The sequence below is a fragment of the Bubalus bubalis genome, chromosome 18 (assembly GCF_019923935.1).
Source record: "Bubalus bubalis isolate 160015118507 breed Murrah chromosome 18, NDDB_SH_1, whole genome shotgun sequence".
NCBI lineage: Eukaryota > Metazoa > Chordata > Mammalia > Artiodactyla > Bovidae > Bubalus > Bubalus bubalis.
Genome location: NC_059174.1, coordinates 36,294,019 through 36,306,808, shown reverse-complemented (window position 1 = coordinate 36,306,808; position 12,790 = coordinate 36,294,019). Strand labels below are relative to the sequence as shown.

Genomic DNA, 12,790 nt, shown 5'->3' with positions numbered 1-12,790 from the left:
TATTTAATAACTTTATTATGTGCAGTCAACCAAAGAGCTTTAAACTCACTCCCATAGTTGAAGACAAGATCCATTCTGGGAGATGGCACTAACAGATGTGCCAATGTGAAATTTTAAGAAATAATAAATGTATAAAAGTATTTTATAGAAAAAGTTTAATGTTAAAGTATGTATTTTAAAACCTCCTGAAACAAACCCTCAAATCACACTCTTTAATACAAATTTTGCCAGCACTGTTCATGTTGACCAGATAATGCTTTGGTTTTCTTTAAAAAGTAAAATGAAATGCATACCAGCAGCAACTACAGCTGGAGGAGGCGAGCCTGCCTCACCACCACTTGTCTGACTCATTGATGCTACAGGTGTTTCTCTAGATGGAGGTAACTGTAACTCCTTTGGGAGAAGATCATAGACAGATTCTGTTGGGAGAAAGAGAAAACATTTTTATGAGCACAAAATTTAATGTCTTTCCACTCACAAGAATTATATTATTCATACACACACACACTAAACTTCATGTAATTACTGTTGTAAAAATTATTAGCAACCATTTTTATTTTATTATAATTTTAGTGAAAGGCACAATGAACTTTCCATTCATTCTGACTCCCATTTTCTTCTTGGCTTTTCCTTTCATTCTGATTATATACAGAAGAAGTTACCAAAAATTTTAAACCATATAAAACTAGGCAGTAGAAATGCCAAATAACACAAGATGCTCCCACATCTCTGTTTTAAAAAAAGTATTATTTCTCATCCTTTACATGTAAGATGGCATGAACTGGTGTATATCAGCTATAAATTGGCTTCTTCAAACAGACCATTAGTCTACTCCTGCTCTTTTATCCAGCACTTACATAAAATATTTTAATTTGCTATCATATTGAATTTTTCCCTCCTAAAGACACTAAAAAGAGGAATGTTATGACTCAAGGAACTACTTCTTACTCTGAGATATCTCCAACTCAAGAAAGGCACAAGCATAGGATCCTCTGAAATGAAAAAGCATAAATGCCTTTATTAGACTATGATTAGTTTTGTATCCCAGATTAAAGAATACTGTGTATCTTTTAAATATATTTAATAATATTATAATTGTCCATAAAATCAAATTTATATCTACTATTCAAAAATTAGTTTATAATCATTATTACATGCATTTAGGACAGAAATAATAATCAAGATATCCTTTAAAGATAGTAGAATCAATGTTGGAAAAATCTTCAGAAGACCAATTAGAATCCTATGTTCATTTCTGAAGAACCAAGGCACAGAGTTTAAGGGACTTGCCTAGTATTCCAAGAAAAGCAACATTTCAACAACTAAGGAAGATTATTATTTGTACTAAGTGATTAAAAAAATAAAAGTAGCACTAGAAGACGTTTTATCCTCGGTAGCAAACAATATTGCTAGTTAACTGTTTACTGAATTCAAAAATATTTTGAACCTCCCAGTTAAAATATGTATCCTGAGTTTCATGCAGATAGGAATAAGAAAGAATATCATGAAGGAAAGCTAAAATTAGAAGTTGTAGTATTAAATGATCTTTGTTCACAATGAAGAATCAACTGAAATTTTTCTTTTGAAAAACTATTACCTAACACTTCAAATTTTCATCTTCAAAGCATTTGGCAAATTTTACATCTTTCTAAATATAATAAAAATTTTCAGCTTGTTAAACCATTGCTAAAAGCCTTAAGTGTTAGTTCTAGAAGGTCTTGTACGTCTTCATAGAACCATTCAACTTCAGCTTCTTCAGCATTACTGGTAGGGGCATAGACTTGGATTACTGTGATACTGAATGGTTTGCCTTGGAAACGAGCAGAGATCATTCTATCATTTTTGAGACTGCATCCAAGTACTGCATTTTGGACTCTTGTTGACTATGATGGCTACTCCATTTCTTCTAAAAGATTCTTGCCCACAGTAGTAGATATAATGATCATCTGATGTCCAAAAAAGATGTCCTTTTCATTATAGGGGACTGGAATGCAAAAATAGGAAGTCAAGAAATACCTGAAATAACAGGCAAATTTGGTCTTGGCATACAGAATGAAGCAGAGCAATGGCTAATAGAGTTTTGCCAAGAGAACGCACTGGTCACAGCAAACACTCTCTTCCAACAACACAAGAGAAGACTCTATACATGGACATCACCAGATGGTCAATACTAAAATCAGACTGATTATATTCTTAGCAGCCAAAGATGGAGAAACTCTACACAGTCAGCAAAAACAAAACTGGGAGCTGACTGTGGCTCAGATCATGAACTCCTTATTGCCAAATTCAGACTTAAATTGAAGAAAGTAGGAAAAACCCCTAGACCATTCAGGTATGACCTAAATCAAATCCCTTATGATTATAAAGTGGAAGTGACAAATAGATTCAAGGGATTAGATCTGATAGACAGAGTGCCTGAAGAACTATGGACGGAGGTTTGTGACACTGTGCAGGAGACAATGATCAAGACCATCCCCAAGAAAAAGAAATGCAAAAAGGCAAAACGGTTGTCTGAGGAAGACTTACAAAGAGCTGTGAAAACAAGAGAAGCAAATGGCAAAGAAGCAAAGGAAAAATATACCCATTTGAATGCAGAGTTCCAAAGAATAGCAAGGAGAGATAAGAAAGCCTTCCTCAGCGATCAATGCAAAGAAATATAGGAAAACAACAAGATGGGAAAGATTAGAGATCTCAAGAAAATTAGAGATATCAAGGGAACATTTCAGGCAAAGACAGGCATAATAAAGGACAGAAATGGTATGGACTTAACAGAAGCAGAAGAGAGTAAGAGGAGGTGGTAAGAATACACAGAAAAACTATAAAACAAAAGATCTTCATAACCCAGATAATCACGATGGTATGATTACTCACCTAGAGCCAGACATCCTGGAATGTGAAGTCAAGTGGGCCTTAGGAAGCATCACTACGAACAATGCTAGTGGAGGTGATGGAATTCCAGTTGAGCTATATTTCAAATCCTAAAAGATGATGGTGTGAAAGTGCTGCACTCAATATGCCAGCAAATTTAGAAAACTCAGCAGTGGCCACAGGACTGGAAAAGGTCAATTTTCATTCCAATCCTAGAGAAAGGCAATGCCAAAAAATGCTCAAACTACTGCACAATTGCACTCATCTCACACCTTAGCAAAGTAATGCTCAAAATTCTCCAAGCTAAGCTTCAGCAATACGTGAACCATGAACTTCCTAATGTTCAAGCTGGTATTAGAAAAGGCAGAGGAACCAGAGATCAAATTGCCAACATCCGCTGGATCACTGAAAAAGCGACAGTTCCAGAAAAACATCTACTTCTGTTTTACTGACTGTGCCAAAGCCCTTGAATCTGTGGATCACAACAAACTGGAAAATTCTTCAAGAGATGGGAATACCAGACCACCTGACCTGCCTCTTGAGAAACCTGTATGCAGGTCAGGAAGCAACGTTAGAACTGGGACATGGAACAACAGACTGGTTCCAAATAGGAAAAGGAAGACGTCAAAGCTGTATATTGTCACCCTGCTTATTTAACTTATACTCAGAGTACATCATGAGACACACTGGGCTGGATGAAGCACAGCTGCAATCAAGATTTCTAGGAGAAATATCGAAACCCTCAGATATGCAGATGATACCACACTTATGGCAGAAAGTGAAGAAGAACTTAAGAGCCTCTTGATGAAAGTGAATGAGGAGAGTGAAAAAGTTGGCTTACAACTCAACATTTAGAAAACTAACATCATGGCATCTGGTCCCGTCACTTCATGGCTAATAGATGGGGAAGCTATGGAAACAGTGACTTCGGGCTCCAAAATCAGTGACTGGGCTCCAGTGATTTTGGGCTCCAAAATCACTGCAGGTGGTAACTGCAGCCATGAAATTAAAAGATGCTTGCTCCTTGGAAGAAAAGTTATGACCAACCTAGACAGCATATTAAAAAGCAGAGACATTACTTTGCCAACAAAAGTCCATCTAGTTATTAAAGCTTTGGTTTTTCCAGTAGTCATGTATGGATGTGAGAGTTGGACTGTGAAGAAGGCTGAGCGCCGAAGAATTGATGCTTTTGAACTGTGGTGTTGGAGAAGACTCTTGAGAGTCCCTTGGACTGCAAGGAGATCCAATCAGTCAATCCTAAAGGAAATCAGTCCTGAATATTCATTGGAAGGACTGATGCTGAAGCTGAAACTCCAATCCTTTGGCCACCTGATGTGAAGAACTGACTCATCTGAAAAGACCCTGATGCTGGGAAAGACTGAAGGTGGGAGGAGAAGAGGACGACAGAGGATGAGAGGGTTGGATGGCATCACTAACTCAATGGCCATGAGTTTGAGTAAACTCCAGGAGCTGGTGATAGACAGGGAGGCCTGGCGTGCTGCAGTCCATGGGGTTGCAAAGAGTTGGACACAACTGAGTGACTGAAATGAACTGAACTGATAAGGCTTAAGTAAATTATTTCCATCTTTCAAATAATATAGAGGAAAGAGTAGGGAGAAACTAATTAAAACAGAAATGCCCATCATCAAATATTGATTTTAATACAATTATTTTTCTCAATCCATGCTGAAAACAAGAGCTTCTTATATATAAAAGAAAAGCATACTCAAGACCCTTTTTGGGGGGAGGAGATAAACAGAAAGAAATATGAAAGTAAAATTCGCTTAGATAAAAAGAGAAAGGATCTGCCAAAATGCATTTATGTCAAGGGGAAAAAAAAAACCAAACCTAGAAACAGCCCAATAACTAACCACATTTCAGTTTCCCAAAGAGGAATACAAAATTGAATCTAAATTAGAAGTATAAAAGCAGTGTTAGTAAAAATACACTGGAAAGTAACTAAATATAGAACTTCTTATATCTCAGTCTTCCCCACAGCCTACCCTCCAAACCAAATAAGTCAAGTGGAAGGTGTAGGACAGATGGATTCATTCCTTCACCAAAGGTACTTTCTGATTAACTGACTCAAGTGTTTGAAAATTAGAGAATTCAGAAGTGTTATCCTATCTTTCCAAGGAAAACAGCAGTTAATAACAGTTCATACCATCACAGGCTCTGACTTTAGACAGAACTCTGTTGGCTCCGCTACTTTAAGCAACTTAAATCCTCAATAAAACTTTTATTTTAGCCTATTACCTCAAAGAGATTCCCTCCAAGATAAAACTATACAACCTGACCACATACACTGGTCTTACTCTCAGGCCTGCATGAGTGCTAAGTTGCTTCAGTTGTGTCCTACTCTTTGCAACCCTATGGACTGGGGCCCACCTGGTTCCTCTGTCCATGGGGATTCTCAAGGCAAGAATACTGGAGTGGGTTGCCATGCCCTCTTCCAGAGGCTCTTCCCAACCCAGGAATCGAACCCAGGTGTCCCACATTGCAGGAGGATTCTATACTGTCTGAGTCACTAGGGAAGCCCAAAGAAGAGCACAGGCCCTTTAAATACATGAAAACAACAAACAATCCTGCCTCATGTTAAGCAGTCATATCTATTTTCCTTGCATTATCTGTTAAATCAGCTAAATAAATATGGGAGGAATGAAATTCTAGATTTATAAGCATAGGATATGAAGAAAGAGAATGGGAAACCTATAATGGAAAAGCAGTTTGCCAAGAAAAGACTTCCTTAGAAAACAAAAGTATAATCTGTACATTTTTTTAAAAGAACCTACTAGATTTTAAAAGAATTTTCAAGATTTTTCTTTTAGAGAGAGAAAATGGTTACAAGGTTTCTTTTTGGGGTAGTAAGAATTCCAAAATTAGATTATGGCAATGGCTACACAATTCTATAAAATATACCAACCACCACTGACTGTACACGTTAAATGGGTGAATCTTATGATATGCAAATTATACGTGGGTAAACGCTGTTTTTAAAAAAGAGAGAAACAGGAACAGAAAGAATAAAGATAACTGAGAACTGCACAAGAGTGAGCTAGGTCTATGTTCCTAATAAACTTTATGGACAAAATACCTCTTCACATAGTTTCTGTTTGTAAAAAGTAAAACTGTGAAGGCTAAACTGCAAACTAATTTAATTTGCTTTTTAAGGCTCTTCTATTAGATGAGGAAAATTTAACAGCCATAGGTATCCTACATTCAGTAAAATAACCTGATGAAAATCTTTAAAAGTTCTTATGAATAAGATTAATGTAGACTTCATAAAACAGATGCCTCTAAGCAACAGCACTCAAAAATCTTATGGGTTCCCCACCTTGATAAACGCAGTTACATCAACAACTTGAAAAAAGATAAGGAATTTGCAAATGACTCAGGCCTAAGAGGAATATATCGTATGTCGTAATTCATCACAGATAATGAAAAGCTGGAACATCTGCCCAAAAGAATAAAGTGAACTTTGATACAGATCAACATAACAGCTGGTAAAAAACTGCTCTTGTGCAGTGTACTCAAATGTACTCACTCTCTTTCTCATTCTTTTTTTCAAAATCTAGAAATGATTTTACTTTTGCTTTTTAAAGAATTCATTCCTTGGTCTGTCAGAATTGGGATGATCATATTTTTTCCATTAATGTGCTAATAATTTGTGCAATAATAATGTTAATCAACTCATTTAATTGTTCATTATAAATTTTAGTTGACCAAAATCCCAATATAAGTGGGATTAAGTATCCATGTAACAGACTTAAATCAAGTACAATAGAATAGTTACCATAAATTATTAACATAAGTGTAAGTATGAAAAAAAGAAATTAGGCAGAAAAGCAAACAAGCTCAGAAGATCAAGAATTTGTTTTATGTTAGTGCAACAGTGCAGAGCCTACAGCAATTAGAGGAATGAAATTATTTTCAGATATTAAAAGCAAACTAAATGCTTCCTAATGTTTGATGGGAAGGTAAACAATGCAAATATTGGCTGACTGGTTGGTGTGTGTGTTCAGTCAGTCATTCAATAAATTCTAATAGATCCTTTTATATCACTAGTTCTTTCTGGGCAATTTGGTCTTTAACTCTGCAACACTGGCTATAGGGGGAGTCCCATCACACTGCATCAAACTCAAGGAGACAGAAATTCTATCCTGAGGGCACAAGGCAGTGAAAAAGAAGAAAAAACTGGTAACTTAATAGTGAAGCATTTTTTTTATTCTTCTCAATTAGAAACTCTGTTTCCTAACTGCTGATCAACCAAATCACACTGTACTATTTTACATGTTGCCCAGTTTCAAAAACATGAAAGACTTCAAACCCTTATACTCCTAACTTTCCCACAGAAGAGTCCAGGGAGACAAAAACAAATGAAACAGCTGAGAAAAGACATGCTTTTCTAGTTTTTCCCCTTTGCAAAATAACACCATTAATAATGCAATTACATCTACCATTTATTGAGCACTTGGTTGTTGGCACAGGCACTGTTCAAAGGTCTTCTACATACATACTCACTTAATTTCAAAATAATTATGTGAGGTCAGTTTTACCAATAAAGAATGTAAAACTTAATAGTTAAAAAAAAAAAGGAAAAGAAAAACACATATGATAAAACAACGAAAGAAGGGAATGATAAAGTTTAGGACAGCAATTTCCTTTGATGGGGAGACAAGGATATAGGACAAAGGAGTAGCAGAAATAAGTTGGTCTGGACAGCAGGCTCAAGAATTTTCTTTTTACTAAAATATATAATCTAATCAGTAAATACAATAAAAGGCTATGCATGGACAGTGCATAGCCTTCAGAATTGCTATAAGGCTTAACTAAGATGATCTGTTAAAAAGAACTCTGTAAATTATTCTTGGGGCTTTCCTGGTGGCTCAGTGGTTAAGAATCCGCCTGCCAATGAAAGAAACAAGGGTTCAATCCCTGGGTTGGGAAGATCTCCTGGAAAAGAAAATGGCAATTCACTGTAGTATTCTTGCTTGGTAAATCCCAAGAATAGAGGAACCTGGCGGGCTACAGTTCATGGGGTCGAACATGACTTAGGGACCAAACAACAACATCGCCATTTTGCCTTTGTTGACCTGATAGCTAGCATTCAATATTCAGCTGCTTCAGAGTCAGAAAGTAAAGATCAGAACTTTCAGAGTCCACCTACTCTTGAACTTTTCTGAAGACACTTATTAACTTTCAGGTAACCAAACAAATCATAGTTGTACACAACTAATACCAGAGACTTATCTTCATGCTGAGATAAACAATATAAAAGGTGGTAGTAGAGGAATAAATAAATGAATGCTTCTATTCAACTGTCAAGCAATCAGCTAAATGGAAGTACTTGTGGTAAAAAAAAAAAAATGATACTTTGTGTTGGAAATGCTTTAAAAAATTAATGAAAAGTAAATTAATGCTCAGCACAGATATTAGTTATTCAAATAATGAGTGCTCCCAGATACTAGATGCAAACACTCTAATAATACTGGAAATGTATTTATAAATATTTGTATCTTGTTTTTAAAATAGGATTTCACTTTGTTTTTTAAGTCTATATACAAAGCTACCTTAGCATCCAGAAGAGTTAAAAAAGACTTACGAAGAGTTCTTGCAAATGGTTTGGCAAACTAATTGCCTTACTCTTCCATGTCTTTATTAACTACCTCAATAAGCTGGTGAATCCCAAGGCTATGGTTTCACATCAGACATTCTAAAACAAAATGCCTGGCACCTCCACTGTGCCAACATACTTCTGCATTGAAGAGAGACAGCATTCATTCTGTTAAAAACACTTTGGGCTTGACAGTCATCATACTTGGCATCTCCACTGGAAAATGTACTGGCTGCAGGTCTACTGGATATTTGGTTTCTAAAAGATTATTAAGTCCAAGAATAACTTGTATGTGATCTCTGTTTTAATAAAATTTTCTCATTTAAGTTTAAATCCATTTACTAGTTTGCTGTTACTTATTTAATCATATCACCTCTTTTTGAATATATTTTATTACCATTTTCCTCAAGCTAGTGGTCTACAATAATTTTAAACAATATGCAGCAGCACAGATTGCAACAATTTGGGAAATAAGAAGAATAACCTGAGATCTATTTTTTCTAATAGGTATTATTTTTCACTTTAAAATTTCACAATTATTTTCTACATAACTTAGTAACACTTATAAGATACAGAATGGATTACTCTATTTAACCATTTTTGTTATATATTATACTTTCTTAATCTATTTATACTATTTTCAGAAGAAGTTATTTAAGTCTGTTCTAGAAAAAACACTTTCAAAGTCTTACCTATGACCTGACTACTGAGTAAAACCTTTATCAATTTATAATTTCCAAACATCTTATAGGAATATTTTTTCAAATCAGCTTTAAAGAATTGTAGAGTTCAGAGTTCAAGAAGGGTAAGGAGAACTAGGGCTGAGTGTCAGAAGTAAAGAATGAGAAGGGAATCCATGGTACAGGTGGGAGTGGTGGAGGCCTGGCAAATGGTTTCAGAGCCCAAGCAGGGTGAGGAAAATATTAATGGGGACAGGGAGGGAGAGGGAGAAGATTACCAGGTGCAGAGTCCAAGCAATGTAAATAAAATATCTGCAGCCTAGTATGTGGTGTTAGAACCCAAGCATAATGAATAACTTATCTAGGGGTGGGGATGGGGAAAGGTGGGAGAGAGTAGAAGGGTGGGATGGAACCCAAGAAAGCAGGATGAGAAGAGGAAATTTTGCCTGACACACAGGACAACCTACTGGGTTAGAGTCCAAGCAAAGTCAAAGTCTCCTGGGATGGGTAGCCCAAACAGAATGAGGACAGTATGTAGAGGAGGGAAGGCAGAGAGTCTAGCACAGGGTGTCAGAGTCAGAGCATGGTGAGAAATGTAGCCTTAAGGGGATGGCACAGGATATCACAGCTGAAGACAGTGAGGTGATGGAGGATACCTAACACAGGGAAACAAAGCTTGAGCAGGGTATAAAGGGTATTCATGCAAGGGCAGCCAGCTCTAGGTCTAAGAACCCAAGCAATAAGAAGGATGTCCCTATAATAGGGCTGCCTGAGCTGGGTATCAAAGATTAAGCAGGAAGTAGAGTGTGCCCCGGAGAAGGCAGTGGCACCCCACTCCAGCCCTCTTGCCTGGAAAATCCCATGGACAGAGGAGCTTGGTGGGCCGCAGTCCATGGGGTCGCTAAGAGTCGGACACGACTGAGCGACTTCACTTTCACTTTTCACTTTCATGCACTGGAGAAGGAAATGGCAACCCACTCCAGTGTTCTTGCCTGGAGAATCCCAGGGACGGGGGAGCCTGGTGGGCTGCCGTTCTATGGGGTCGCACCGAGTCGGATACGACTGAAGTGACTTAGCAGCAGCAGCAGCAGAATGTGCCCATGAAGGGAGTGTGGAAGACCAACATGGGAATTAGAAATTTAAGCAGGGTGAGGAGGGCATTCATGTGAGGCCTTCAAGCCTGAGCAGGATGAAGAAGACATTCCCATGGATGGGCAGCCCAGCATAAGATGTTGGAGTCCCAGTGGAGTAAACAAGATATTCATGATTTCTATGTAGAGGATCATGTCATCTGCAAATAGTCAGAGTTTTACTTCTTCTTTTCCAATTTGGATTCCTTTTATTTCCTTTTCTGCTCTGATTGCTGTGGCCAAAACTTCCAAAACTATGTTGAATAGTAGTGGTGAAAGTGGGCACCCTTGTCTTGTTCCTGACTTTAGAGGAAATGCTTTCAATTTTTCACCATTGAGGATAATGTTTGCTGTGGGTTTGTCATATATAGCTTTTATTATGTTGAGGTATGTTCCTTCTAGTCCTGCTTTCTGGAGAGTTTTGATCATAAATGGATGTTGAATTTTGTCAAAGGCTTTCTCTGCATCTATTGAGATAATCATATGGTTTTTATTTTTCAATTTGTTAATGTGGTGTATTACATTGATTGATTTGTGGATATTGAAGAATCCTTGCATCCCTGGGATAAAGCCCACTTGGTCATGGTGTATGATCTTTTTAATGTGTTGTTGGATTCTGATTGCTAGAATCTTGTTAAGAATTTTTGCATCTATGTTCATCAGTGATATTGGCCTGTAGTTTTCTTTTTTTGTGGGATCTTTGTCAGGTTTTGGTATTAGGGTGATGGTGGCCTCATAGAATGAATTTGGAAGTTTACCTTCCTCTGCAATTTTCTGGAAGAGTTTGAGCAGGATAGGTGTTAGCTCTTCTCTAAATTTTTGGTAGAATTCAGCTGTGAAGCCGTCTGGACCTGACCTTTTGTTTGCTGGAAGATTTTTGATTACAGTTTCAATTTCCGTGCTTGTGATGGGTCTGTTAAGATTTTCTATTTCTTCCTGGTCGAGTTTTGGAAATTTGTACTTTTCTCCAAAGAAGACATACAGATGGCTAACAAACACATGAAAAGATGCTCAACATCACTCATTATCAGAGAAATGCAAATCAAAACCACTATGAGGTACCATTTCACACCAGTCAGAATGGCTGCGATCCAAAAGTCTACAAGCAATAAATGCTGGAGAGGGTGTGGAGAAAAGGGAACCCTCTTACACTGTTGGTGGGAATGCAAACTAGTACAGCCACTATGGAGAACAGTGTGGAGATTCCTCAAAAAACTGGAAATAGAACTGCCTTATGATTCAGCAATCCCACTGCTGGGAATACACACTGAGGAAACCAGAAGGGAAAGAGACACGTGTACCCCAGTGTTCATCGCAGCACTGTTTATAATAGCCAGGACATGGAAGCAACCTAGATGCCCATCAGCAGATGAATGGATAAAAAAGCTGTGGTACATATCCACAATGGAGTAATACTCAGCCATTAAAAAGAATACATTTGAATCAGTTCTAATGAGGTGGATGAAACTGGAACCTATTATACAGAGTGAAGTAAGCCAGAAAGAAAAACACCAATACAGTATACTAACGCATATATATGGAATTTAGAAAGATGGCAACAATAACCCTGTGTACGAGACAGCAAAAGAGACACTGATGTATAGATCAGTCTTATGGACTCTGTGGGAGAGGGAGAGGGTGGGGAGAACTGGGAGAATGACATTGAAACATGTATAATATCATGTATGAAATGAGTTGCCAGTCCAGGTTCGATGCACGATACTGCTAAGTCACTTCAGTCATGTCTGACTCTGTGCGGCCCCAGAGACGGCAGCCCACCAGCCTCCCCCGTCCCTGGGATTCTCCAGGCAAGAACACTGGAGTGGGTTGCCATTTCCTTCTCCAATGCATGAAAGTGAAAAGTCAAAGTGAAGTCGCTCAGTCGTGTCCAACTCCTAGCGACCCCATGGACTGCAGCCTACCAGGCTCCTCCGTCCATGGGATTTTCCAGGCAAGAGTACTGGAGTAGGGTGACATCGCCTTCTCTGATCAGGGTCTGTAAGTATACATATATTCCCAAGCTCTGTCTTCTAAAAGATTCTGTAAGAAGCATGACCCCAAAAGCATACTCATGGAAAATAAGCTTAGCTAGTATCCAGATCCTGGTTTCTAAATACTCTTTTCTACTGAAAGTAGTTAGGGCTTCTTTGAGAAATAGCTGTTATCAGGACTGGGATATGAAAAGTACAAGATTAGCCTGATATATATATTGTTTTGCTAAAGTAAGGAAGTACTCAAATAACTAAGGAGACATGTCAAAAGGATACAGAAACTATCTTGACCAGGCTCTCACTAAGCACCATGAGCATGAAAATAAGCAATGGAAGTTCCCTGGCAGTCCAATGGTTAGTACTCAGTGCTTTCACTGCCATGTCCTGGGTTCAATTCCTGGTTGGGGAACTAATCCTGTAAGCCATACAGCATGACCAAAAAAGACAGTAATAATAGTAACAGATTAAAATCGAATGAAAACATAAAAGTCCATACTGACATAAAAT

The 12,790-nt window shown here is 37.7% G+C and overlaps 1 protein-coding gene across 7 annotated transcripts in view; it reads right to left on the bottom strand.

Moving 5' to 3' along the window:
* NFAT5 (nuclear factor of activated T cells 5) overlaps positions 1-12,790 on the bottom strand; it is a 122,623-nt gene that overhangs the window by 59,896 nt on the left and 49,937 nt on the right. For 6 of the 7 annotated variants that reach the window (XM_025268955.3, XM_025268956.3, XM_025268957.3 and 3 more), the window contains one exon: positions 294-419. In XM_025268955.3, the coding sequence (XP_025124740.1) occupies positions 294-419 (126 nt within the window). Of the gene's footprint in view, positions 1-293; positions 420-948; positions 968-12,790 lie in introns of those variants that run through there. The other variant, XM_025268959.3, reaches the window with a different exon arrangement.